Here is a 25,873-nt window from a genome sequence, read left to right on the forward strand (position 1 = left end):
ATTTTCAGTCTGTGATGATGCATTAGTGCTTATAGTTTTGAAGCAACACGTTAATGTCTTTGGGAACTATAGTTTATTTCAGCAAGACAATGGTGAACCACATTCTGCACACTACTCTACCTTCGGTCTACTAAAAACATACGCTGCAGTATGAAACAATAACAGGGTGCCTGCTTACAGAAAATATCCCGTGAATTTTGTTGGGGCATGTTTCATGTTGCATCATTTATAGAATATATTCATCAGTTTCTACATTAGCTATTTGCATTTTGCAGTTGTATATCTGTTTCACTCGCATTTTGCAGAGGAGCCCATCCACACAGTCACCTGCTGACGCACGCTGAAGGTGGGCGAGGTGCAGATTTTTAAAGCTGAGTGAAGATACCACACTTTCTTCCAATGTGGCTACTTGGAGTAACTCCTTAATAAGGAGCACACTGCTGCAAGGTACGCATATCTGGCTGTCAAGACAACTATGAACCATGTTACCGTGTTTATACACTACTCAGTATGGATGAGGTATGAGAAACAATGGTGCACTAGCCATAGCACTTCTAGCTATGTAGGAAAATCTCTGCAAATTTCTACAGTTCGCTTTTTTCGATCAAAATAAATCACCAAGCTGTCAACAAACCACTGCTTTCAGATGATTTCTGTTGATTTGGCAAAAACTGAAGAATTGAGCTGGATGGTTTTAAGTTGGTCCAAGTTTACTTAAACTGGGGAGTGTAACTTTTTGTGTTTTTTCGATATATATTTCTCACCCAGCTTGAACTTGGCTGTTCTTCAGTTGCAGACGACTTTAACTTCAACTACAAACTCACTACAAACAACTACAACTGCAGCCAAATCCATAACAGCATAGGAGAATTTGAGCACAAATGCTGACAATATGGCTGCCATGCTTGTCTTCCCTTTCTAAATATTACATAAAATAAATAAATAAACAAATTGGCTCAGATCTCCCCCAAAAAAGTGCTAGTGACACCATCTGTCCTCTGTGGGAAGTTAAGACTGCCATATGTTCAATTTTAAGATGTCATATATTTGCGCCTGGTGCCAAAGCGCCACCCAGGCAATAACATAAGCTTCCACATGGGAGAAGCTGGTCTGGATTTTCATTCCCATTAAGAAAACATCGTCACGTCGGGGTAGGGAGTACGCGGCTTATAAACGGACTGAGAAAAGCTGGTTTGATTAGCTATGGCTGTGACCGGCCTCTGACACATGCATTCCTAATCAAACCCAGTTCAGCTCTGATGCCAACTGTGCCACAGGTGCCTTTTCCTGGATCTGCACAATTGGTCACATCCTGTGCACAGCTGACTGCACTGTGCAATTCAAAAAAAAAAATTTCCCACCTGCACCGACATTTCCACTACAGGAAGTACTGGTTCTTACCTTCTGTAGTTCTGCACTGTGTGACTCATCAGATGTACAGCAGTTATTTAAATGATGCATGTGTACTGCGTTTTTATGCCAAATATCAAAATCCCTACATAACAAAAAGAAAACTCCATTTGACTGGTCAGACATCCTGTGCACATACTGATCGAGCTCAACTCTCAGCTCTTTCTCATTTTTCAAACACTACACAGCCACGCAGTATGTCCGCGGCAGCAAAATTACAGCAAATCAATCGCAGTGTCCCGTGATGCTGCACATTATGCGCCACTGCCTTGTGAATATTCTCCATTTCCCAGCTACCATGACCACCTACTGTGCTGTCGAGCTAAAATGCAGATAAATGATTAGGACAAAAGTCCTGTGTGACAGCTTTGCTTTATAAAGGAGCTTGCTGCAGCACTTACCTGAACTGTTGCCCGTAATGGAAATTGACGTCTTGTTAGCCATCTGTCTAGGTGAGAGTAAACCGAGGGTCATATTGGTGGAATTGGAGTCAGGCTGCTTTCCACACAGAAACATATTGATACTGCCAATCAGGTCGCCTTGGAAATTCAGTGAACTAGCAGCCTTAAAGGCCGTGGAGTTCTGCAACCTGGCCACCTGTAAATATCAAAGTAAAGACGAATCATTTTTAAGCAAAAGAAACACAAAAAACAACCAGTCATTTCACGTGTACGTGATACAAGCACTAACCTCCTCAATCAGCGGTAAAGCATTTGCAGTGGTTTTTCCTATCAGCACCGCCGCATCTGCTGCATTCAGGTTCAAAGCTGCTGGAAGCTTAAAAAGGACCAAACAAAACAATAAATATAAATATGTGCTGGGAATAATATTGAGCACTACTTTTTAAAAAAGTGTACTTTTAGAAGTCCTCCAACTATCGTGGGCATGATTTCTACACCCCGACTCTTAAGTGAAATCCACATTTTAGCTAAAAACACCAATTCAGAATCAACCCTTTTAATTTAAGTGCCGTTATATTGGGAACACGCGCCATTTCTTTCCATTTTGACATGTAAGTTGAATCCGAGCATCACCATCCTAGCCCAAGCTAATAAAAGTTACATTAAAATGACAAGTGCTACTGTGCGTTTCAGTGACATTATGAAGGTGTCCAGTGTGAGCCTAATTAGAAGAGTTAAATGGCATGCCCTTTCAACCACTGCCATTTTCATGCATCAAGGCGCAATGCTGCGGCTGAGTTTCTAAATAAAACTCAAATGCTAAAAAAGAAGTGGTCTGAAGCTCACCGTCAGCAGCAGCCTGCCTACTCATCGATTTTCGAGTGCTTCGCCGAGGATCACTTTTACTGTTAGTGACTGAGTGGAGGACGAGGCACGGAGACGAGACAGAGACTGTTTTATGGCAAAAACGGCTGAAAATCCCCCTCTCAGTGATGGTAGAGTGAGAGGGAGAGATTACAGCAGTGTCACATTAAGGTGAGCCATAGCAACAAAACAGATTTGTCAAGCTCTCTGTCTTTCTGAAGTCTCAGATGGTGAGTTGACTCTAAAAATAAGAGGCTCCAGCCCTACCCCAGTGACCCTGAATTGGATGAGGGTAAGAAAATACATGGTTAGATTGTCCATCCAACCATCCATCGGAGAAACCACACGTAATCGGATTGAATCAAAACACCAAGACAAAAATGAGGAATGCTTTTCATTCACTGTCGTTCACGCACATTACATCCTGATATTATTTCCAAAAAAATCCACCCTCAACCTTGTAAAAAAGAAAACATCTAAATTACCCCTGGGCAATCACTACCTCAGTGATAAACTCTGACTTCTTCACTTGTTCTTTCCCTTATGTTACTGTTGTTATCGCAATCAATCAGCAACGTCGAGCCTTAAGTGCGAAGGCCCGATGCTCTTTCCCATCCATCTGCTTGAGGCGCTAAAGAGCTTTTCCACCGTATCTTGTCCGGCCTCTTCTTTTCTCTGCGTCTGAAAGTGCCTGTGGGCTTAAATTGTTCAAATGCTCTCTCCTGTGAACTTCCTGCCTTATCACTTATTTATTGGATTTGCTGTCCCATATACAGCATTTTCTCTCAAAGATAAAGTCAAAGAAAAGTGCACACTTTCATCACCTCAAAAGGGAACAGAAAGATTTAATAGAATTCAAGTAAACATTGTTTCAAACAAAGTCTCATCTGATCACATGTGTTCCAGTGAAATTGCTGGAAAACGCAACAGTTTTCAAAGGCAGTGGCGAACGGAGAAGTAACCCTAACATAATGAGGAACTTCCTGAGTCACTACTTAGCATGTAAAACTAATATATTTCATAATGAAAAAGTAGCTAATTGTCTAAGTTCATAGCTAAATCTAAAATAATCATTATCATCATTATTAATCGTAATAATCATCACCTTATGAGTCATTAATCTACTGGCTGGATCTCAAACAAATAATCTACTATTATCCATTCTAGTCCAGTTTAGAGGTTATTAGGGATGTGCTTATGAGTGACATGTTAATTACTAGATTGTGCTTTTGTAACTAACTATTAAAGATTACATGTACCAATTTCACCAGTTATCTCTGCCTCAGAACGTAAGGCATGAAACTACATTTGGCCTTGAAGGACTTATTAGCGAGATTTACATTTTCTTCATCTTTCAAAGTCAGTCGGAGAAACCTAACATTTAACTTTTAAATTAACCCAGCTGGCTGACACAGAATATATTTGTCTTTATTTCAATTTCACAGTAATTAAAGTAAACTCAAATAAGACATACAGAAAGAATATCCATAAATATTATCTTGTCCTTCAACGTTTGCTTTTTATTACTTAGGTCTCAATTTAGGGCGAGTATTGAGTTCAACTCCCACACGGAAAATGCAAAAGGAAGAATGGGAAATTCTGGCATTTCATTTTTGCTTAGGTATGAACTTCACAACATCACAGCCAATAATTAATGACCATAACCATCAATTACACCAACACAGGCGGACAGGATAGCCTCATGGATTAGAAAGATTAACTCAGCGGTGGGGGGTTGGTAGGCAAACCTTTCTTTCCCACCCTCTACAAATAAACTGTAGAGTTTGTAAAACAGCAGCTTGGTGCATAAATGTCTAACTTTACTTGAGAAGTTGCTAATAATAAATATGTAACATAAGGTCAAGTATTTTATATTCATTTTATTTTGCTACGGCTATACGCAACTGATCTTCAGTATGAGTGACGTCTGGCTCTAACTGACAATGTCAGCATGATGTCCCAGTGGGTGGGCATTAAATTAAACTTGGATGTAACCTGTTAGCCATAACAACATCTGGACATACTAAAAGTAAAAAAAACTAGCTACACCAATCAATAGCTATGCAGCCTAGAAGGTGATACCATGGCAATCTCCAGTTGCTAAAGAACAATGTGTATTCCCTGGTGAGTGGGCATTGACTGCTAGGGGTGCAGATTACTGTGGTCACTCATAGTGCGCATGGACAACACCAACTTCTTCCAGTTGTATTGAAACTTGATAAAGTGTGACACAAACCAGGAACTGAGTCCTACAAAGCTGTGCCTTCCTGCAGCAAACATGCTGTTTGTGGTTGAAACTATCACGTTTGTATCCGTTTTCATTTGGCAACACACTTGTTTGACTGCTGCTCAGAGAGCAGCTAGTGTGTGTCTGTAGACAAGTTGATGTCGACCATGCGAAATACAGGCGGCTGCTAGCAACCAAAGCAATCCGGTCGTTAAGTCTGACGTCTATGGCATTACTGAGAGTTGAAAAACTGTCTAAAGTCTTTCATCTTTAATAAAATGATCAGTGTTCTGCTCTACCAGGTGTAACAATTGAGTTTAACATCCAGGCATCCATGAAAACGGAATTTATGACATTTAACGGAGTTAGAAGTTAGCAGGAAGTTAGCTCGCTATCTTCTATCTAAATACAATACAGCATGTCCTGACTGCGGGGTTTTGGAAACAAATTAAAACGTACAGCTCTGTTATCACTTCCAACATAAATGAAGACAGAAAACTAAACAGCAGTGACGTTTGTAGGGTTACTGAAGTTTGGCTAGCTGGTATATAATGATGTGCTACGTGACCGCTAGCGACACAGCTATGTTAGCATAATATAAACAAGCTAACTTTTTTTTCCACTCGATAAAAGTTAACGTGAGTGTTCTCGGTGGTCAGGAACAAATGTAATCGCATGGCAGGATGCTGTAAAAGGACCAAACTTCAGCCAGGAGAACAACTGAGATAATCCATCCACAATACGAGGTTAGTCATTCATATACTGCTGCATGGGCTGGGCTGTAGTTACATCCAAAGGTTTTAAAAACTGAGCTTAAATAAATGATTAGCGGTAATAAAAGCCGAGGGAGGTCATCAGTGATCACTGACTGTTTTAGGAGCTTTTTGAGATCAAATATAAGAAAATACAAAACATTAAACATGTTAACAACACAAAAGCCATATTAAACGCAGACTACTTTAGGCCCGGAAGTAGGATTCGTCACGTCATCACTTAACAACCGGATTGCAAAGAGTGCCGGAGTGCATTTTTTATGACCAGTAACACGCAGGAATACACGTTTTTCCCTAGCAACATGTGGCTGTCAGGTCTGTGTGACTGGGGCAAACAATGATCCATTGGAGTAATTAGTCTTTAAAAGGGACAAGTATTCTGAGAATGAAGGGCTACAATATTCTCCCGTTGATGTGGTGCACCATGAGTGTTTGTGTTACATCAAAAATAAACAGCAAAAAGTTCTTAAATGCCAATTTTGACTGTTTGACACTGTTCCTGTCCCAAAATACTTGTTTATAAATGTAACGTATTTATAACAGTTGCAGGATCAGACATGTATTAACATTTCCTTATATAAGGTGAGCACACAGAGGTCAAAATACATCATCCGAAATTGTGTTTCAAGTGTGCCAGCAGTGGCTGACACATTACAAAAGCTTCATTTTAAATTTTTAATGGCACCTTCATTAGACCAGACAGCATAATTTGTAAGAATGCTAGATGTAGGTGACCTTGCAAAGAAGGAATTAGGGCTTTTTAAATGCCCAATCAGTGTAAATACTTTTCCAGCAATGCACTATCCCTTCAGTTGTTGCTAATTGGGTCCAACTTACTATGCAAAAACTTCTTCAAGTCCCATCAAACAGAAATTTTAAAAGTTGTGAGACCTGTGGGGGGACAGCTCACCTCAGAGAGCACTTTCCTTGCATCCAGGTTTTGCAGGAGTACTTGCTGGGTGTTAATCAGCTGCTGTGGAGTCAGGGAGCAGCTGACATTCTGAAAAGCCTTCTTTTCAGCTTGGCTTCTAAATTGGACATACTGATCCAGATCTGTCCCCTCACACAGGATGCTCCTCAGGCTGTCTGGCCTCGGGATGCCCATCATCTGAAAAATAAACAACAGCCTCGGCAAAAGTTGGCAAACAGAAGAACTTTGGATCTGACCATATTTTATTTAATTATGTGTCGTATCCTTTGGGTTGCTGTGCAAGCAGATGGTATGCTAAATCGCTTTTCGGAACAGGAGCTAAAATACTGCTTTGATTTTAAATGTGTTTTTAAATCCACAGATATTTATACAAAAAAAGCAGAACTTCGTGCACCACAGTGGCAAAAGCAAAAAGTGTGATAGACACAAACAATAGCAAGCACACGTAAACTTCTGTAAGATCTTTATCTTCCTGTCCACACTGTATTCAGGTGCTACCGGAGCCCACTTCATCTTTTTTGATAAGACTTGCTATCAGACGAAGAACATTTGCAGACAACTGTGATTTCTACTGCAGCCGGCTTTAAATTACATTTTGTCAAACAAAAACTTGAGAACACTTTGATTACGATGTCAGAAGGAGCGCCACCTGCTGTTTCACCCTCATCTTTCCGAGTGCAGCGCTTGCAGCACATTTGCTGTTTTGAACTTTTTTAGTAAAATTTAAATTCCTCTATTTACACAAAAAAGCTGTTGTCCCATATTCCTAATTAGCTGGGATTCTTAACACACTACCACCGTGCTGGTAGCGATACTTACTGGATTGATCTGAATCCGGGCATTCATGAGGCTTTCAGCCACCACTGTTGGCACCGATAAATCTTGTTTCAGATGTGTGGAGAAAGTTTCATTGTCTCGTAGAATATTCCTCAGGATGACTGGATGAGTTTAAAGAGAAATATAGAGTTAGTGTTACTTTATTAAAAAGCTGCTGTTTTATATGCATCAACATTTGATTGGCTCCTTTTTGACACAAGCCTTGTTTTGACAGCTTTGGCTATGAGTCCTCCTCGCTCACCATCTGCACTGCAGATATTCTGCAGCCAACAGGCTGTATGTCTCTGCCTCTGTTCTGTGTTTGGTTTCTATACTACTCTAAACAAATGGGAATGCATGCAGAAATCTGTGCGCCGAGTGTGCCATTTGCCCTAATGGACACCAATGCCAAACATGAAGGAGAGCCAAACCTAACAGGGTAGCAGCCCTTTCACCACGGAAGGTCAGTCCACACAAAGCACCAGAGGATTTATTCTGTTGTTGAAAGGACAAGGTTAAAGCTTAAGTCTCTGTCTTCAAAATCACTGCAGTGCAGCCAGTGAGCAAAACGTTACACTACAACATTAAATCTATAAAAATAAGAAAACCTCCTGTGTATCTCTATGTGTGCAGGTCTCAAAACAAAGTGGAAAAGCAGGAGCGAAGACTCTGATTTGGTTTTGTTATGCCTGTTGCTTTGAGTGGCATTACAGCCTGATAAATTTCAGTTTAAATGAGATGACAGTTGCAATTAAATCCTTCACTGGCACAAGTAGGGGGTGAACACTTGAGCTGCACGAGTGTGTGAGGGGAGACAATTTGTTGCTAAACATGTACCAGATTGCTAACCAGCCATTTTCTCCTGATTAGCAGCCAACAGATAGCATTTAAAAAAGAGGACGTTTCTAAACCAGTCCTCGCTGCACGCTGACAGTCACCATAGCAGGGATCCTACTAACAACACCATACTATTCAGCATGCACTCTCTGCTTGCTGGGCCTCCAACATTTGCGACTGACGCGGAGGGCCGGGGGTGGAGGGAGGGAGGGAGGGGGACATAATGTAATTAAATGATCACTTTTGTATTTGTACTACAGGCAAGTCAGTCAATTATCTGGATGGGGGAGGAAAGGGAGGAAGTCACTTGTGCCGGGCCATTCAGGGTTCAATTAGTATGAATGTTTGGTGAAAATAACTAGAAATAATTACACACTTTGATACACTAAGCTAACCTTATACAAGGCCTCGCGACTCCCGCTGAGCACATATTATTATGCTCCCCGTCACTACAGGGGCATCAGGAGGAACTGACAGGGTTAGATTACGAGGAAGCAGAACATGCTCCGCGCTCTTCCCGAACACCGTTGGCTTTCTGATTGAGGAGACCACCGGAGTGTTTTTAATCAACCCGTGGCTTAAAAAAAAAGAAAGAAACAAAGAGGAGGACAACACAATCACCTTTGCTAGCGTAGTGTTTTGATAGTACTCCATTCCCCATTCTTGTTAGTGACCTTTTGTGCTCCCGCCTCAGACAGCGAATCCCATTAATTACACCCCGGCTTAGATCTCTGATGGATTTAATCTTGTATATTACAAGCCAGCGACCCCTAAATGCAAATGGCCCACGAGCCGTTTGTTGAACAGCAGAAACCTCGCTCCCCCCTCACCCGCCCACCCCCGCTTTGCCTTTTTGCAAATTAGGTGCTGTATGAAAATCTGAATATCATCAGGCTAAATGAGCCTAATGCAAAGCAGCAACTTATCAAGACAAACGATCTGTCAGTCTGGATGGCAAATTGCATCATAAATAATCACACGCCATTGTTTTTGAGGGATAAAGGGGAATAACAAATCCTCCAACTTGTCATCCTCATGAAGGGGATACTTTTCTTGATGGAGAGTACTTAACAAAGGCAAAGCAGAGTGATTGTTGCTGATGCTGATTATTTATTATATCAATTATATTTTGAAGCATTAGTCAGTACCAGCAAAACTCTGATGCCTAAAAAGAAAAATGCACCCCTTGACCTTGTCGCTCGTCACCAGTTTCTGCAGTATTTCCTGATAATGGCTTCAAAATAGGTTTTTGATATAGCTCATCAAGATTTCAATAATCAAATGACCATTAGCGGTACCACTGAACTTACCATTAGCGGAGTTAGGCTGTGACAAAATTGAAGCCCACTGGTCAACACCATTTGCTAGCAGCTGGGCCCTGCTGAGAATAGATTTGTCCACCAGGGAAGTCTGCAGCTCTATCAACATCCCAGAAATTCTGGTGAATTGGAAAGACAAAAAACAAACATTTACTCTAAATGTTCTTAAAAATATCAATATCAACAGTTTCTCATCTAAGCGCAGTGCATCACGCTAAGAGACATGAAGAATGCACATCATTTTTTGACATCTACGTGGTAGTGTCTTGTGAAATTGTCCCCCAGGATGAGACGGTAAAACTGCGACATATGCTAGTATGCTAACGTGTGCAAATTCAAAATGTGGGACATTTACGGAGTGATTGAATTATCTAAAAATAGTTGCTGTGCAGAAAACTGTCCAGAGGTGCACGAGAAGATGATCTTGAACAGAATATCAGCCAAATCAGCTGAGCTTTTAGATTTTTAGTGGTTCATTCCCAAAACTTCGTAATCATGCCTCGTTTATAAATTCCTAAAAGACAGAAAAAGAACATCCCAGTACATACATGGAGTTGTCGAAGTTATTGACTTGGCCTGGTGTCTCTCCTGGAGTTGGATAAGGCAAACAGGGATTTTCAAGGTTGCACACCATACCCTGAAGCCAGGGAATCACACCAGCTGATGGCATGGCTTTATTAGGGTAGTGACCTTTGAAAGGAATAGAGATGAATACTTATTAATCTAACCATGTTCATGACATTTCTTTTTTCTTGTCCAAAATCTGCAAAAAGTTGACGAGTTAAAAGTTGTTAATGAATTCACAAAACAAAATGTATTATTGCAACTAGGCTTGTACTTACATTGGCCTTTGTAAATTGGTTGCGTAGTGGTCCGCACCCCCACCAGTATGAAGAAGAGAAACAGAGGCCACAGTATTTCAATGACCAGTCGCACCTACACAAAGGAAAAGGTATTTTCATTTGATTAATTTGCTGTGAATGATAGCGTGTCTAAATCTACTGATTTCTTTGCTTGCTTAGCAAGTATATTAGCTTACCTATATCAGGTTAGCTTAGCTTAGCAAGTATATTAACTTACCTATAGCATGTTAGCTTAGCAAGTATATTAGCTTACCTATAGCAGGTTAGCTTAGCTTAGCAAGACAATAAAGCTTAAAATACAAACTTTTTTTACCCCTGGTTTGGTATGGATTAAATTAATGAGATACCAGCTTATTTTATTACCTCTGGACAGAATCAGGGTAGCTGTTAAATATTAGGTCTCTCTCCTCCAAGTCTCTGTTAGTACATGACTTAATAATTGATCAACAAATTGATTTACTCTGCCTTACAGAAACCTGGTTGCAGCAGGATGATTATGTTAGTTTAAATGAATCAACACCCCCGAGTCGTTCTAACTACCAGAAATCTCAAAGCACAGGCCAAGGGGGCGGTGTGGCAGCAATTTTTCACACCAGCCTATTAATTAAGGAAAGACCAAGACATACTTTTAATTCATTTGAAAGCCTGATGCTTAGCCTCGTCCACCCCAGCTGTGAAACTCAGAAACCAGTCTTACTTGTTATCATCTATCGTCCACCTGGGCCTTACACAGAGTTTCTGTCTGATTTCTCAGACTTTTTATCTGATTTAGTTCTCAGCTCAGATAAAATAATTATTGTGGGTGATTTTAACATCCATGTAGATGCTAAAAATGACAGCCTCTACATGGCATTTAATCTGTTATTAGACTCAATTGGCTTCTCTCAAACTGTAAAAGAACCCACCCACCACTTTAATCACACTCTAGATCTTGTTTTAACATATGGCATAGAAACTGAACATTTAACAGTGTTTCCTGAAAACCCTCTCCTGTCTGATCATTTCCTGATAACATTTACAATAATTGATTACACAGCGGTGGAGAGTAGACTTTATCACACTAGATGTCTTTCTGAAAGCGCTGTAACTAAGTTTAAGAATATAATCCACCCACTGTTATCATCTTCAATGCCCTGTACCAACATAGAGCAGAGCAGCTATCTGAACGCTACCCCAACAGAGGTCGATTATCTTGTTAATAATTTCACCTCCTCACTACGTACGACTCTGGATACTGTAGCTCCAGTGAAAACTAAGGTCTCAAATCAGAAGTACCTGACTCCGTGGTATAATTCTCAAACACGTAGCCTAAAGCAGATGACTCGTAATCTGGAGAGGAAATGGCGTGTCACAAGTTTAGAAGATCATCATTTAGCCTGGAGAAATAGTTTGCTGCTTTATAAGAAAGCCCTCCGCAAAGCCAGAACATCTTACTATTCATCACTGATTGAAGTAAATAAGAACAACCCCAGGTTTCTCTTCAGCACTGTAGCCAGGCTGGCAAAAAGCCAGAGCTCTGTTGAGCCAACAATCCCTTTAACGTTAACTAGTAATGACTTCATGAACTTCTTCACAAATAAAATTTTTATCATTAGAGAAAAAATTACCAATAATCATCCCACAGATGTAATATTATCTACATCTACTCTTAGTACCATTGATGTTAAGTTAGACTCTTTTTCTCCAATTGAGTTAACTTCAATAATTACTTCCTCCAAACCATCAACGTGTCTTTTAGACCCCATTCCTACAAAACTGCTCAAAGAAGTCCTGCCATTAATTAATTCTTCAATCTTAAATATGATCAATCTATCTCTAATAATCGGCTATGTACCACAGGCCTTCAAGGTGGCTGTAGTTAAACCTTTACTCAAAAAGCCATCTCTAGACCCAGCAGTCTTAGCTAATTATAGGCCAATCTCCAACCTTCCTTTCATATCAAAAATCCTTGAAAGAGTAGTTGTCAAACAGCTAACTGATCATCTGCAGAGGAATGGTTTATTTGAAGAGTTTCAGTCAGGTTTCAGAGCTCATCACAGCACAGAAACAGCTTTAGTGAAGGTTACAAATGATCTTCTTATGGCCTCTGACAGTGGACTCATCTCTGTGCTTGTCCTGCTAGACCTTAGTGCAGCATTCGATACTGTCGACCATAATATCCTATTAGAGCGATTAGAACATGCTGTAGGTATTACAGGTACTGTGCTGCAGTGGTTTGTATCATATCTATCTAATAGACTCCAGTTTGTTCATGTAAATGGAGAGTCCTCTTCACACACTGAGGTTAATTATGGAGTTCCACAGGGTTCAGTGCTAGGACCAATTCTGTTTACACTATACATGCTTCCCATAGGCAGCATCATTAGAAGACATAGCATACATTTTCACTGCTATGCAGATGACACCCAGCTCTATCTGTCCATGAAGCCAGATAACACACACCAATTAGTTAAACTGCAGGAATGTCTTAAAGACATAAAGACCTGGATGGCCGCTAACTTTCTGCTTCTTAATTCAGATAAAACTGAGGTTATTGTACTCGGCCCTGAAAAGCTTAGAAATATGGTATCTAACCAGATTCTTACTCTGGATGGCATTACCGTGGCCTCCAGTAACGCTGTGAGGAGCCTTGGAGTCATTTTTGACCAGGACATGTCCTTCAACGCACATATTAAACAAATATGTAAGACTGCATTCTTCCATTTGCGCAACATCTCTAAAATTAGAAATATCCTGTCTCAGAGTGACGCTGAAAAACTAGTTCATGCATTTATTACTTCCAGGCTGGACTACTGTAATTCATTATTATCAGGATGTCCAAAAAACTCGCTGAAAAGCCTTCAGCTAATCCAAAATGCTGCAGCAAGAGTCCTGACAGGGACTAGAAAGAGAGAGCATATTTCTCCTGTTTTGGCTTCCCTTCATTGGCTTCCTGTTAAATCCAGAATTGAATTCAAAATCCTGCTCCTCACATACAAGGTCTTAAATAATCAGGCCCCATCTTATCTTAATGACCTTGTAGTACCATATCACCCTATTAGAGCGCTTCGCTCTCGCTCTGCAGGCCTACTTGTTGTTCCTAGAGTATTTAAAAGTAGAATGGGAGGGAGAGCCTTCAGTTTTCAGGCCCCTCTTCTGTGGAACCAGCTTCCAGTTTGGATTCAGTAGACAGACACTATCTCTACTTTCAAGATCAGGCTTAAAACTTTCCTTTTTGCTAAAGCATATAGTTAGGGCTGGACCAGGTGACCCTGGATCCTCCCTTAGTTATGCTGCAATAGACATAGGCTGCCGGGGATTCCCATGATGCATTAAGTTTTTCCTTTCCAGTCACCTTTCTCACTCACTATGTGTTAATAGACCTCTCTGCATTGAATCATATCTGTTATCAACCTCTGTCTCTCTTCCACAGCATGTCTTTTATCCTGTCTTCCTTCTCTCACCCCAACCGGTCCCAGCAGATGGCCGCCCCTCCCTGAGCCTGGTTCTGCCGGAGGTTTCTTCCTGTTAAAAGGGAGTTTTTCCTTCCCACTGTTGCCAAAGTGCTTGCTCATAGGGGGTCATATGATTGTTGGGTTTTTCTCTGTATCTATGAAGCGCCTTGAGGTGACTTTTGTTGTGATTTGGTGCTATATAAATAAAATTGAATTGAAAATTGAATTGAATTGTTTCTCTATTTCCAATCTGTATGTCAAGCTTAGCTAATTGGAGTTTGAGCTGTAGACTAAGGGCACCAGCTGTCTAACTCAATCATAAAAACACTCTAATGTCAGTGACTAGCAGCAGGTGTTGGCGGTGTTCTGCAGAAAAAACACTGGTTATATTAATTAAAACTTCAAAGCTACCGAGTTGTTTACAATTTGAAATTATTATTCAAAGACGTACATGTCTATTGCTATATATACATATATTTTCTGCAAACCCAATAATGTTGATTTCTGAGTCAAGAACCATTCAAGATTGACAGAAAATAACTTCATGCCCTGAATAGGTGAGACTTTTCATCTCCCTGTATATTTACAATGTAGATACTAAGCATAAGATTGAGAGAGCAGTCTCTGCTTGTGACTCCCCAAGCTGAAGCTATCACTCACTCCTTATCATCGCCTTGCCCACTCAATCCTCTCCTGGATGAAGAATGTCAACCACTTTCTTACTTTAATACAACCACTTTATGCCTGCTAGCAGGAAAGTGCCCCATGTGACACGACAGCTTTTCATTTTAACTTAGTATAATACATACATACATAGCCTTTTTAGTGTTTTACAGATGATTCAACCACCTGTTTCTGCTTCTAACGCATAAACTTCAAGAACAAGCCTACTCACTTGCTACCTAATGCAGCCCACCCTTTCACAGGTGCCACTGGAACAAAATAATGAGTGTCATTCATTTCACTTCTCAGTGGTTTTAATATCGTGTCTGATCAGTACCTAGTCTATTTTTATTATAGTTATTACAGGTTCAAGCTTACACCTTTACCAAACTCACCTACACGGTAACTCTTACAGTGCTGTCAATGTGAACGTTTCTTTACGTGTCAAGTGAGGGTAACACACGCTCTAACACAAAGCCTGCTATGAAGTGGTTTCAGCAGAGTTATATGCTTCTCCACAAATAATTACACAGCATATATAAAATTCGAACTGTTAAAACTTCAGCTCATTCTTCCTTGACTTGTAAGTGCCAACTTCCTGCCAGCTGGGGTTTGCATGGCCCTTGTTACATTCATCACTCACCAACTCCTAATCTTCATGCACTCCCAGCGTTTCTGTTAAAGTAACCAGTTTAGAGCAAACGGCTGGAGAGCCTCAGTCAGCAAACTCCCCCCTATTAGCGCTTCTGCAAAATGTTCGGACTTTGTATTTGACAGCACATCCAGATAATAAGTGAAGACATCCGTTATTATCTTCATGATTAAAGCGCAGAGCAGGCAGAGGTGAAGAAAATGCAATAATATATATTGCTTGCTTTGCCGTGGCACCATGGAGACCTTATAAGTGAGTCTGAGCACATTTCATTTAGTTCACTTGGCATTTAGGGATATAGTGAATCTTCAGTTGTAGAATTTGTCAATGAATAAAACTGCAGAAAATCACGTTGCATATATTTCAAAGAAACTAGATAGAATTTAAAATGTAGTCCTTTAATTCCTTCTAGTCTATGTGCCAGTGAGGATGTAGCTCTGCTGAGAGGGTGAATTATCATAATGTATGCCAAAGAAACGGCCTGGAGAGGGAACACAGATCATGGGGGACTTTCTCAATGTCTGGCTCCCCAGGCATTTGCCATCGGACACTAGAGTCTTTGTGAATAGATAATCTTCTCCTATGAAATTATGTGGAATGCTGGACCATAAAATCAGTTTCATGCCTGTTATAAAATCTTAAAATGCTTGGTGAGGCATTCATATAATTGGTCATTAACCTCCACAAGCCCTCCAGAAGCACCATTGTCCTTGCTAACTCCCACTGGTTTTGTCTAATAACAATATTTCATGTTGACATTGGCCAAATATCCTACATCCCATGCACAAAACCGCTGCTGTCCTCTTACATATTATTGAGGAAAAGTAGTTGCATATTTCTCCCTGTTACAAAAAGAGCCCACACTGTTCTTTCTGCTGGTTGGTAAAATTAACAAGGGAGGAACGTTTCCCAGAAATAAAGTTGTAAAATTGCAAATGACTTTGCCTTGAGTTATTCCAAGAAAGTACGAACTTTGATGAAATGTCTGAAGATGTCGTTTGTTCTGCTCAGGTAACAGGCACACTGCTGCGCTCGAACCCCCAACAAAACAAGTGGGCGGATGCGACTGCGAGGGTATAAATCAAACACATTGCAGCTTTCTACAGCAGCAATATCTGCCTCTAACAAGGCTTACAAGATTCCTTGACAACCGGTCGAGGCCCTTGGAACTGTTATCTTCCCGCAGCATGTGAACTGCTGGTCAGTGCGGGTGATACGGCAGGCAATTATGTCCGCCCACGTACGCGAGCAAGGGACAATTGTTTGAAAAAGTTTTCTGAATGAAATACATTTACTAGGCTCGCATTCATATGAAAAGAATTCTGATATTGTTTCTTATAAATCTAAAGCTTTATTATTTTTACTTAAATTAGAAATGCTTCAACAGAAGTGTGCACAATTCTCAAGAAAAATTCAGCTGCTAACTCTTGAAATGGATAAAGTGTCTTGTGTGGTAAGTGCCAAAACAAAACAGATATATAAGATGAGCCAGATAGGGGTAGGAAACAGCATTTGCGTCCTCCTCGTCCCTTTCAAACAGGAAATGGTCAATATTTTGTTGTTCGTCTTGTTCGACTTGGCATTTATGTGGGGTTTTTTTTTTAATGTGTATTAGCACTTGTTACATAAATGTTTGAAATAAAGATTTGATTGATTGACTGAGTTGTTTCAATGAGAGAAGATCCTGTAACTTTACAGTTTAAGTCCTGTAACAGTTAAAGTTTGAGTTTAATAACTTTTTTTAATTTGAAAAGAATATTTAGCATTTAAGAAAAGTTGATTTTGCTTTGTTATAGTGGCAAATTCTTATTGGCATGACACACTTGGAAAATAATTGGAAATTGGAATTGGTCTCTATAGTGTCTCTATAGTGACATTACAGCTGGCCACACTTGTTGTTATCATAACTTGATAACAAGATTGAAGTGCTGACTTAAAATAAGAAGCAAAAGCAGGTGAAATCAGACGAGGTGTAATTGCTGAAAACATCCGATGTTAAGTTGAGTCCCTTTATGAGCACTTAAACTGCTGAAAATGCTCATGAATGCACAACACCTAAAAAAACCTAACAGCTTAAGGTGAAGCGGTGGACGTGTCTGTCAGTGAAGGAATGAAAACAGCTAAAATGTCAGCTGAACTGTAGTCAGTGATAGTAGTTCCCTTCTGTGCTTAAATCCGAGGGCAGCAGAGATATGAGAAAGAAAATTTGGCGCGTTGCTTGAAAAGTGAAAACGAATAACCTTTAATTGTGTGGTCATGTTTTCGTAAACTGTAATGACACTACTCTTTATGGGTAACAGTGGTCAGGTCGTTCGTTGGAGAACAGAAAGAAAGTTTGCCCTTCAAACAAAGCGTTTAACATTTGTCACTCCCTATCCATTTCCACTGGGCCAAAGACTGGCTTTGTTAGAAGTAAAATCCAGCCAATGTGACATAACATGCACAGATCACCAAAAATTGAAGGTGACACTTTGAATTGGTCGGCATTAAGGTAAGATTGTTCTTGTTCTCTAAGGGGAGAGTTAAAGGGGCTTACTTCTATAGTAGACAATTTTCCTAGTAAATCCCTCCTATTACCTTTCCCTCCCATGAATAACTTAGTCGCCCTTGATAACACAACCCTGGGACCATATCCTCATTTTCTCTCCATTGCTGACCAATTTTAGCAGATATAGGTTGATTTGCAAAGCGGTGGTGGTGGTGGTGTTAGTGCACAGAAGTGTACCTTTTGTCTCTTCCGTAGAGTGAAGTTCTTCCACAGGAGCAGAGTGAACTGCGTCAGGAGACCCATTACGGCTTATCCTGGCAATATCCTGCCAAAGCGTCGCTATGGCAACTGGCCCACTTAATAAACCCTGGAGGGAATAAAAGGCAGAGTTTGGTTTTAATACAGAAGAGCAATGCATCTTGGGGGAGTGCCACTAATCATTCACTTCCCCAGGCCTTGGGGCTTATGGTGCAGCACCTGTTCTAAGAATTATTATCACCTACACTCAGCACATCTCAGGATGGGGGCTCAGCTCGTGGAGGTTACGCAGTTCGGGTCTAGCAGTCAAAGAGTCTTTATTAAGGACCGTGAGGGTGTTTTATATATACTGCTTATTAAACAAGTACATCAAAGCAAAATCTCTTTTTTTGCTGTTGTTTTGCCTTTAAAGGAGGAACGTAGACTCTAGTCTTTGCCTCATTGACTACACTTGTGCAAATTCCCTGTCTATTAATCAGTCTCTTTAGTGACCAGAGAACAATAAAAGTCAGGGGGTAAAAATACATGGGCAACTGCATCACTTTTCATGTGGACCAAAGACTGCCATAAAATATTTATTACATATTTTACTATCTACTCACCCCTGATTACACAGATAATAAACAAATAGGTCTGCTGTGTCATTTTTACACTGCTACATCAAGTATGACCTTTATTAAAAACTCCACAGCTGACAGTCCTCCCACTGACTACGGTTAATTTATCTGCTCGTCGTGGCATCCGAATCAGTCCGCTGAGCATGTCGGTCCGAGTTGCTATTAGTTTCATGCGTTCAAAGAAAAGGCACATGCTCAGGTGTAACATATGCCTACGGATTCCTACGTACGGGCATTAGCCTGCGTTTCTACATCAATTTACAGTTTTTATGCGAGCAATTAATGTAAGAATGGTCAATTTGACTGCACATATAACCACAGCAGCTGGGCACGCACACATTTAGCATAAACATTTATAATATATTAAAAGAAAACAGTGGAGGAGTCACACATACATGATTTTCTGTTAGAGAGCACACTGCAAAATGTGACAACTTTACTGATGAAGTCATACATCATCTGTAAACATTTACAAACAATACATGAAATAAACATGTAACATTTTTCCATAATATATTAATAATTTATTTATTCTGCATTTTTCTTAAATGCAAACATATTTAATACTTATACACCTACAGTGTCATAGTTACAAAAGGTAAGGGCCCATATGCAAAACTTTCTGCAGGTGTTGATGACAAACTTGCTCCATCACGCTGGTGTGACAAAAGTCTACAGACTATTTGCATGAGCGATGAACACAGGCGATAAGCAAACAGGTGAACTGACAGGCCACGAGTGGAAAGGTAGGATAGTAAAAAAACAGAACTTTACAGGTGAAACTGAATGAACTCTGGGCACACAGTTTAAGAAAGGTGGGAATCAAGATAAGACAAGCAGACCAGATGTCAAAAATATTGGGGAAAATATGTGGGTAAGATACTTAAAAACACAACAAAAGAACCAAGAAACCAGAATGGCAGCGATCCAACATCTTATCAGGACCGCAATCCATCCAAGGTAACTGCCTATAAATTGCCTGTAAATCCACAAATGTGACCTTGACTTTGAGCACAGTTCGAGTACAAATCTGTTACGTGTGAGTAAAACCCGACCAACACTCTAGGACTGGGACGTCAAAGTCATTTTGCACTGTGGACCCTGTGACGTCCGCTTTGATGTTAAGAAGCCCGGACGACTGAACGTTAACTAAACGTTAACTAACACCTGAGATATTTTAATATAAGGACAGAAGAGCAATTTCAACATCTCAGATTTTTTTGTTGTTGTTGTTTTTTTACATGGCAATGAAATACTGCTTTAACTGCATAGGACTTGTGAAAATGCAGCTAAATGTCTAAAATTTATGTCATTCTTCACATTTTCCAAAGGTGTCCTTTGGGCTGATTGGCAGGGCGATTCTGGCCCGTGGACCTTATGTTTGACACCCCTGCTCTAGAATAAGTAGTGACGGGTGATCCAAAAAAAAAAGAAGAAGACAGCAGACAGACGTATCCTGATGCCCGAAAGCTATAGTTTTGGATTTTCAACGTAGTTTTCTTTTTTTATTATTTAATTTTGAATTTCTTTTGTTTTCAGTTTACTTTCAGTTTAGTTGCCAGAGTGGACTTTGTTATTTCGGTTTCGTTTTTACTGTTTGAAAATGTAACTTTTAAACGTTTCAGTGTCAGTTTTAATCTTAAGCAGTTGACTCCCGGCTGTCCTGCATTTTCTGACTCATTTTTCTGTTTAATGTTTCCCATTTGACCTTGTTGTAGTTTTCAGTGTAAATATTACCTTTGCTTTGTTTAGGTTTTAATCATTTTGTATTCATATTTTTCTTTGTTATTCTCAAATGTTTCTGGCTCTCTGTTCCCCCATGCCCAGTCTGTGTTTCTGTTATATAATATTTAAGTCAAGTTTTGCCTTTTCGTGCTTACTTTGACCTTACTTTGTTAAATTCATGTGTGTTTTCTGTTTTCTTTTGGTAGTCTCACGCTCTGAGTGTGTTTTGTGTTCAGTTTTGCTTCCCTCTTGCTTGTTAGTTGATTCTGTTCAGCTGCGCCTCGTCTTTCCCAGCTGTGTCTTGATGATCTTGTGAGTATTTAAGCCCCTTGTTTTCACTTCTTCCTTGTCGCGATATAGTTTCGAGTACCTCCTAGTTTAGTTTTGTATTCTTGCAGTCCAAACCACCAAATGCAAAAACTAAGCAAATTTCCTATCCTTGTGCCTGAAATGACATTTTCCAAACACGTATTTGCCAGTTAAACGACCGGCGCACACACAGATCTGTACGTGTTGAGTCAGAGAAATGTATTAATATTTAACACCCATGTTATGTTACCCATCTGTGCTCATAACATGTTTCCGAGCACTTCATCTCATGTTCTGTGAAGACATTTAAGACCTAGGCACGTGCCCTAGGTGAGGGAGGCAGGGATTCGGATGAGCCTTTTAGCCCACGGGTAGTCCTGACAAATGTGCCACCTGTTAACGCTCCAGTTCCTCCTCCTGCACAGGTTCCATCTCCTCCACATGCGTCTACATTATTTAATGCTACTTCGTGGATGTTTTATTTACCGTCATGAGAAAATGGATGCGGCCTTACTTCCAAACGCCCAAATAAGTGCTCTAATGGGCAAAAGAATGGGAGCGCTCAAGGCCATTCGATAATCTGTTAGAGAATATTGGTGAGAGGAAGCACAGAATCTCCTCACTTAAATTCTGTTTTTCCACCAATGCCAAGTTATATTATTATAGAGGGCAATTTAAGTGAATCACGCCGTTACTGCTGCTGGCAAACTATCCATATTGTTCAGAGATAAATGGATTACGATCAGACACGCAAGCAGTTTTTCTTGTAGTGCGCTGCTCAATATTTCACGGTTCGTGTGTATTTTTAAGGAGATCGTTTCGGACCTCTACAAGCGCCCGATGACTTCGGTCATGACACGGAGGCCTAGAGCACGCATGGGCACTTGAGAGCATCAAATGCTTTCGTAATTGGTCCGTCGATTTGTCTCGCCCAGCTTTCAAGCCTCGCCTTCATATGTAGCACGCAGGAGAAGGACAGCTTGGCACCACCTCCAATCTGAAATCACGTCAGGCATGAAGGGTAAACAACATCTCTCAGAATAGACTTGAGCCATATGTCAGAAAAATCTGTGTGTGTGAATTGCACTGGTATCTAGGAAAAAGAAACAAAGAGAAAGAGATTTGTCTGTGAAAGACGGCGTGTGTGGGTGAGCGTTGTGGAAAAGCCCGAGCTCAAGGACTCTCTTCCGATCCCACATCTAAAGAAGAGATAACAAGTAACAAGAGAGGAGTCTGATTGTGATTTGCATTGCAGCCGCAGTGTTGCGAAACACAGCGAACACAGTTCTCCGGAGAACAAAAACCATACAAGTGAAGTGTTTTCCAGATCATCATTTTAATCTACGACTTGGAGCACAAAGAATAATTGAAATGAGTTCTTTCTCTTTTTATTTTTTTGTCTTCACAAGACTACGGCCATCAGGCGCCGGCATCAGCTTTTCGCTGTATCATTAGCTCTAAAGAAAGCCCCAAGAAAAAAAATCAAGGAATGAGAGAAAAGGGAAAGAATACAGCGCTGGGGGAAAAAAGGAAAAGAAGAAAAAGAAAGGAGCGTATTGAGAGGATATAAGTGCTGATGCATGCCTGGCATTTGGGGAGTAGGGACAGCAAAGTGCATTATTTCAGCCCTTAGGATGATGGAAAGAGAAAACAGATATTTGTCATAGAGCATGAGAGCAGAGGACAGCAGCAAATGACTGCAACATCAGTTACAAGGGGGTCGCCATAGCCTTGTGAAGGGTATAATGGTCCCTGCGCTCCTTTGTCCAATCCGTCTTTTTTCCCCTCCAAGTATCTCGATCGCAAGCTCCATACAACTTTGCTACAGCGGGAAATCATACAGCGGAGAAGGCAAGTCTGGGGAAAAGGTACTATTTGTATTAAGTGCAGCTGCTACACCGACAAGCACGTCGCCTCAATCGTGCTGCTTTACTCCATTAGACACCAATACACCAATCACTGGTGTTCAAAGAGATAGCGCTATATCAAGATAACAGGGGTGCACTCAATTAAAGCTTATCAAAGGTGTTCAAAGGATCCTTAAAACTGACACCTGCAATTTTGGATCACATTTGAATATAGAAGAAAAAACTCCGACTTCATAATCACAGCTTTGTGATGCAAAACGCAGAGTGGGGGAAAGTATTGATTTAGTACATTTTAATCTTCTCCCGCCTGGATCTCTCAGTGCTCCATGGCTCGTCTCCAGTCGGTGCAGATTCCCCTTATGAAAATCTGATTATTAACATATAAAGCTCCACAAGGACAGGCCTCTGTTAATATTCACAGCTTTTGAGACCTCTCTGACGCTCTATCTCCTAACCGTCCCGCGCTTTGATTTTGAAACCAGAGGCGATCACACTCTGAGCTTGTTGATTTGTTTTAAACAACTCCTCAAAACACATTTTTATTAGGGTGGGAGGACGATCAAACTACTGATAGTATCGATAACTAACATTCAAATTGAGATAACTTTATTTGTCCCAAAAAAGGGAAATTTGTTTGAACTGCCTATTCCCACAGTCAAACTCAACCTATAGTCTTTAAACACTGATCACAAGCATTGTTGCAGGTAAAGGCAGAGACAGTGAGGTCAAGAAAGAGAAATAAAAATAAAAATGAATAAATATATTCCAAATAAATGAATAGAATAGTTTTATTAGTTTCTGATAATAAAAAAAATATGTCTAACATGAACTTTTAAAAAAAGAATAATAATAATGTTTTTATACAGCACATTTAAACAACAGAAAGTGCTTTAGAGACAGGCACTTTCTGTCGCAGCTTAAGAATGCATGAAAACTGAAAGCTGTGTTTTCTTGTATTAACTAATTACTCTAAAAAATAAAAATCACAGTGATTTAGTGGTCATTAAACTGTGTTCAGATTTGGCAAATTGATGACGATTCTCATAAATCACGACACACTGCTCCATTTTACATAAGATGCCTTTATGAGTTAAAAGTATTGGCCCTGTATTTATTTGAGACTAGTGAAAATGCAGCTAAAAGTCTAAAATTTATGTCCTTCTTCACAAAGCCGAATTTTTACTTTCCATTTCCATCTCTTCCCCTTAATTATGAGCTATAGTTTCAATCTGTTTGTGTGTATGGAAGTGTATAGTTTGGAATGAATGTCTGACTATATGGCTGATTGTGTTTGTATGTCTTTACACGTACACATTTTGAACATGCATGTGTTGCTTTGATTCAAATTTTGCAGCACATTGTTTTTAATTATTATTTGTTATATGAAAATACTGGCGCTGTCAGCGTTAATCTCGTTAAAATGACGTAACTGCATTAACATGGCAAATCTCCGTTAGCGAGTTAGCGTGGATCGCCCGGTGCGTGGGGCTGCACGGCATCAACGCGTTAGCGCAGTTAGCTCAGTTAGCTCGTCAATGCGTTAGTGCAGTTAGCTCAGTTAGCTCGTCAATGCGTTAGCGCAGTTAGCGCAGTTAGCTCAGTTAGCTCGTCAATGCGTTAGCGCAGTTAGCTCAGTTAGCTCGTCAATGCGTTAGCGCCGATTTGCAGTGTTAATGCGGCTATGGCGTTAACGTCATTTTAACGAGATTAACGCTGACGGCACTAGAAAATATGTTGTACTATTTGCTGTTATGATGGAGTTGTCAATACACTTGTGATTTTCTTAAATCATGCACAAGCTCAATAAATTCCCACACAATTTGATTTGCCAGTCACAACGTCTCGTGATGAAAGAGGGTAACATTTAAAAGAGTGACCCAGCTGGCAGTGAATGCATACACAATACCTGGTTCCTGTTTTTTTAAGGCGCAATGACATGACAGATATTGTTTTGTATCGAGTATGACAGAATAGCTATATTGTGGTGATCTCGTTAATGTGGGTATCATACTGCAATACCTACATTACTGATAGCTGAGGAAAGCATTATCACATGTTGTAGCATCATAACGTCAGTCTCCCCCCGCCCAAAAAAGTAACCTGGGTAAACTGTTTCTTTTATCAACAGTTCTGCACTTGAGGTGCACTCAACTTTTACTCAACATCCATAAAAGGACTGAAACGTTTTAGTCTACCTGCTTCACAGAAAACTGCAGTTTGAATTCATGGCGACTACAATGGATTCAGACCCAGTTTCACGGTAAAAGACAACATTAAAATGTCCACAGAAACTTTTAAAGCCACTCCATAATCCACTTCTCCTTGGTCCATTCATATCCTCAGAATGCTCCAAAACCTCTTTTCTCCCCTTAAAACGCTGCTAAATGCAGGGCTTCCATTTGTTGCATTGTGAGTTTGAGAGTCACAGAAACCCTGGGCTCTCAAGCTGCTTGTGTCTCCAGTCTTGGTCATTTTAGCTCAAGGTTGATGATCTCACTGTCTTTCAAAACACTAACAAAACAAAACACCTTCGTCAGACCAATGCACATTATCAAACTCTGTGCACGCTTTGGAGGTTATCGTTTGTATTCCCGTTCAGGTATTTTGTGTTGCACTGACGAACATTTCTACCATCCCATTTATATTACCTCTCTCTATAATGCAATGCAATTTAACAGCGTCTTGCAAGTACATCTTGCAAAATGGAATTAACATCTCTATAAAACTGTTTAAAACATTATAACCTTGATAGAGTTTGGAATAATTTCAAGGTGGCTGCTTTAGCTTCCGGAGAACTACTATGTCAGACTGCATTACATTTAGCCAGGTGTATAAATGTATACATCTTTCCTTTTCCCAATCGGCTTGATGTATTAACAATAGCTGCAAATACCAACACCTTAGTTTTGTTGCTTTTAGTCCTGCCTGCTGTAATAACTAGTACATATTTCCGCATATTTCCAATACAAACGGCATAACGTGCGGATGCAAGGATGAAGACCCATCTGGCCTTCGTCTGTTAACCTATATCCAGCTGTAGGACACAAGGATCGAAGTGATGAAGCTGCAAGAATCTGCCATTTCTCTTTGCATTGCTATCACTCTAACACTGCACCTCACCAGCAAGTAGTCCCCTCCCTGTGCTCTCCCTCAGGCAAGTCTCCTGCCTGTCCCTGTGCCAGCTCTGCCAAGCGACCCAAAGATGGATCTTAATTTTCTTTTAGAGCCACACATAGAAATCTCAGCAATGTAAGTAGAGAGCCCTACTGGACTATAATACTTGGTATTAAAAGAGATTCTTGACCCCACTGCTCACAGTTGTACACATAAGCTTCTGAAAACTGCAGCAAGGTCGGTCTCCTTACACGCAGCACAGCGTTAGATGTTAGGAAAAGAACTCAACATCAGATGTAAATAA

General features: G+C 40.3%; 1 protein-coding gene across 2 annotated transcripts in view; it reads right to left on the reverse strand.

Annotated features, from left to right (window-relative positions):
- LOC120721800 (phospholipid-transporting ATPase ABCA1-like) overlaps positions 1-25,873 on the reverse strand; it is a 189,804-nt gene that overhangs the window by 161,113 nt on the left and 2,818 nt on the right. For both annotated transcript variants that reach the window (XM_040012354.1, XM_040012355.1), the window contains exons 2-9: positions 17,916-18,045; positions 10,421-10,514; positions 10,127-10,268; positions 9,570-9,697; positions 7,426-7,544; positions 6,586-6,783; positions 2,101-2,187; positions 1,812-2,007 (exon numbers count right to left, since the gene is read on the reverse strand). In XM_040012354.1, the coding sequence (XP_039868288.1) occupies positions 1,812-2,007; positions 2,101-2,187; positions 6,586-6,783; positions 7,426-7,544; positions 9,570-9,697; positions 10,127-10,268; positions 10,421-10,514; positions 17,916-17,981 (1,030 nt within the window). In that variant the 5' untranslated portion in view covers positions 17,982-18,045. The remainder of the gene's footprint in view (positions 1-1,811; positions 2,008-2,100; positions 2,188-6,585; positions 6,784-7,425; positions 7,545-9,569; positions 9,698-10,126; positions 10,269-10,420; positions 10,515-17,915; positions 18,046-25,873) is intronic.

Source organism: Simochromis diagramma, unplaced genomic scaffold (assembly GCF_900408965.1).
Source record: "Simochromis diagramma unplaced genomic scaffold, fSimDia1.1 OVJJ01000604.1, whole genome shotgun sequence".
NCBI lineage: Eukaryota > Metazoa > Chordata > Actinopteri > Cichliformes > Cichlidae > Simochromis > Simochromis diagramma.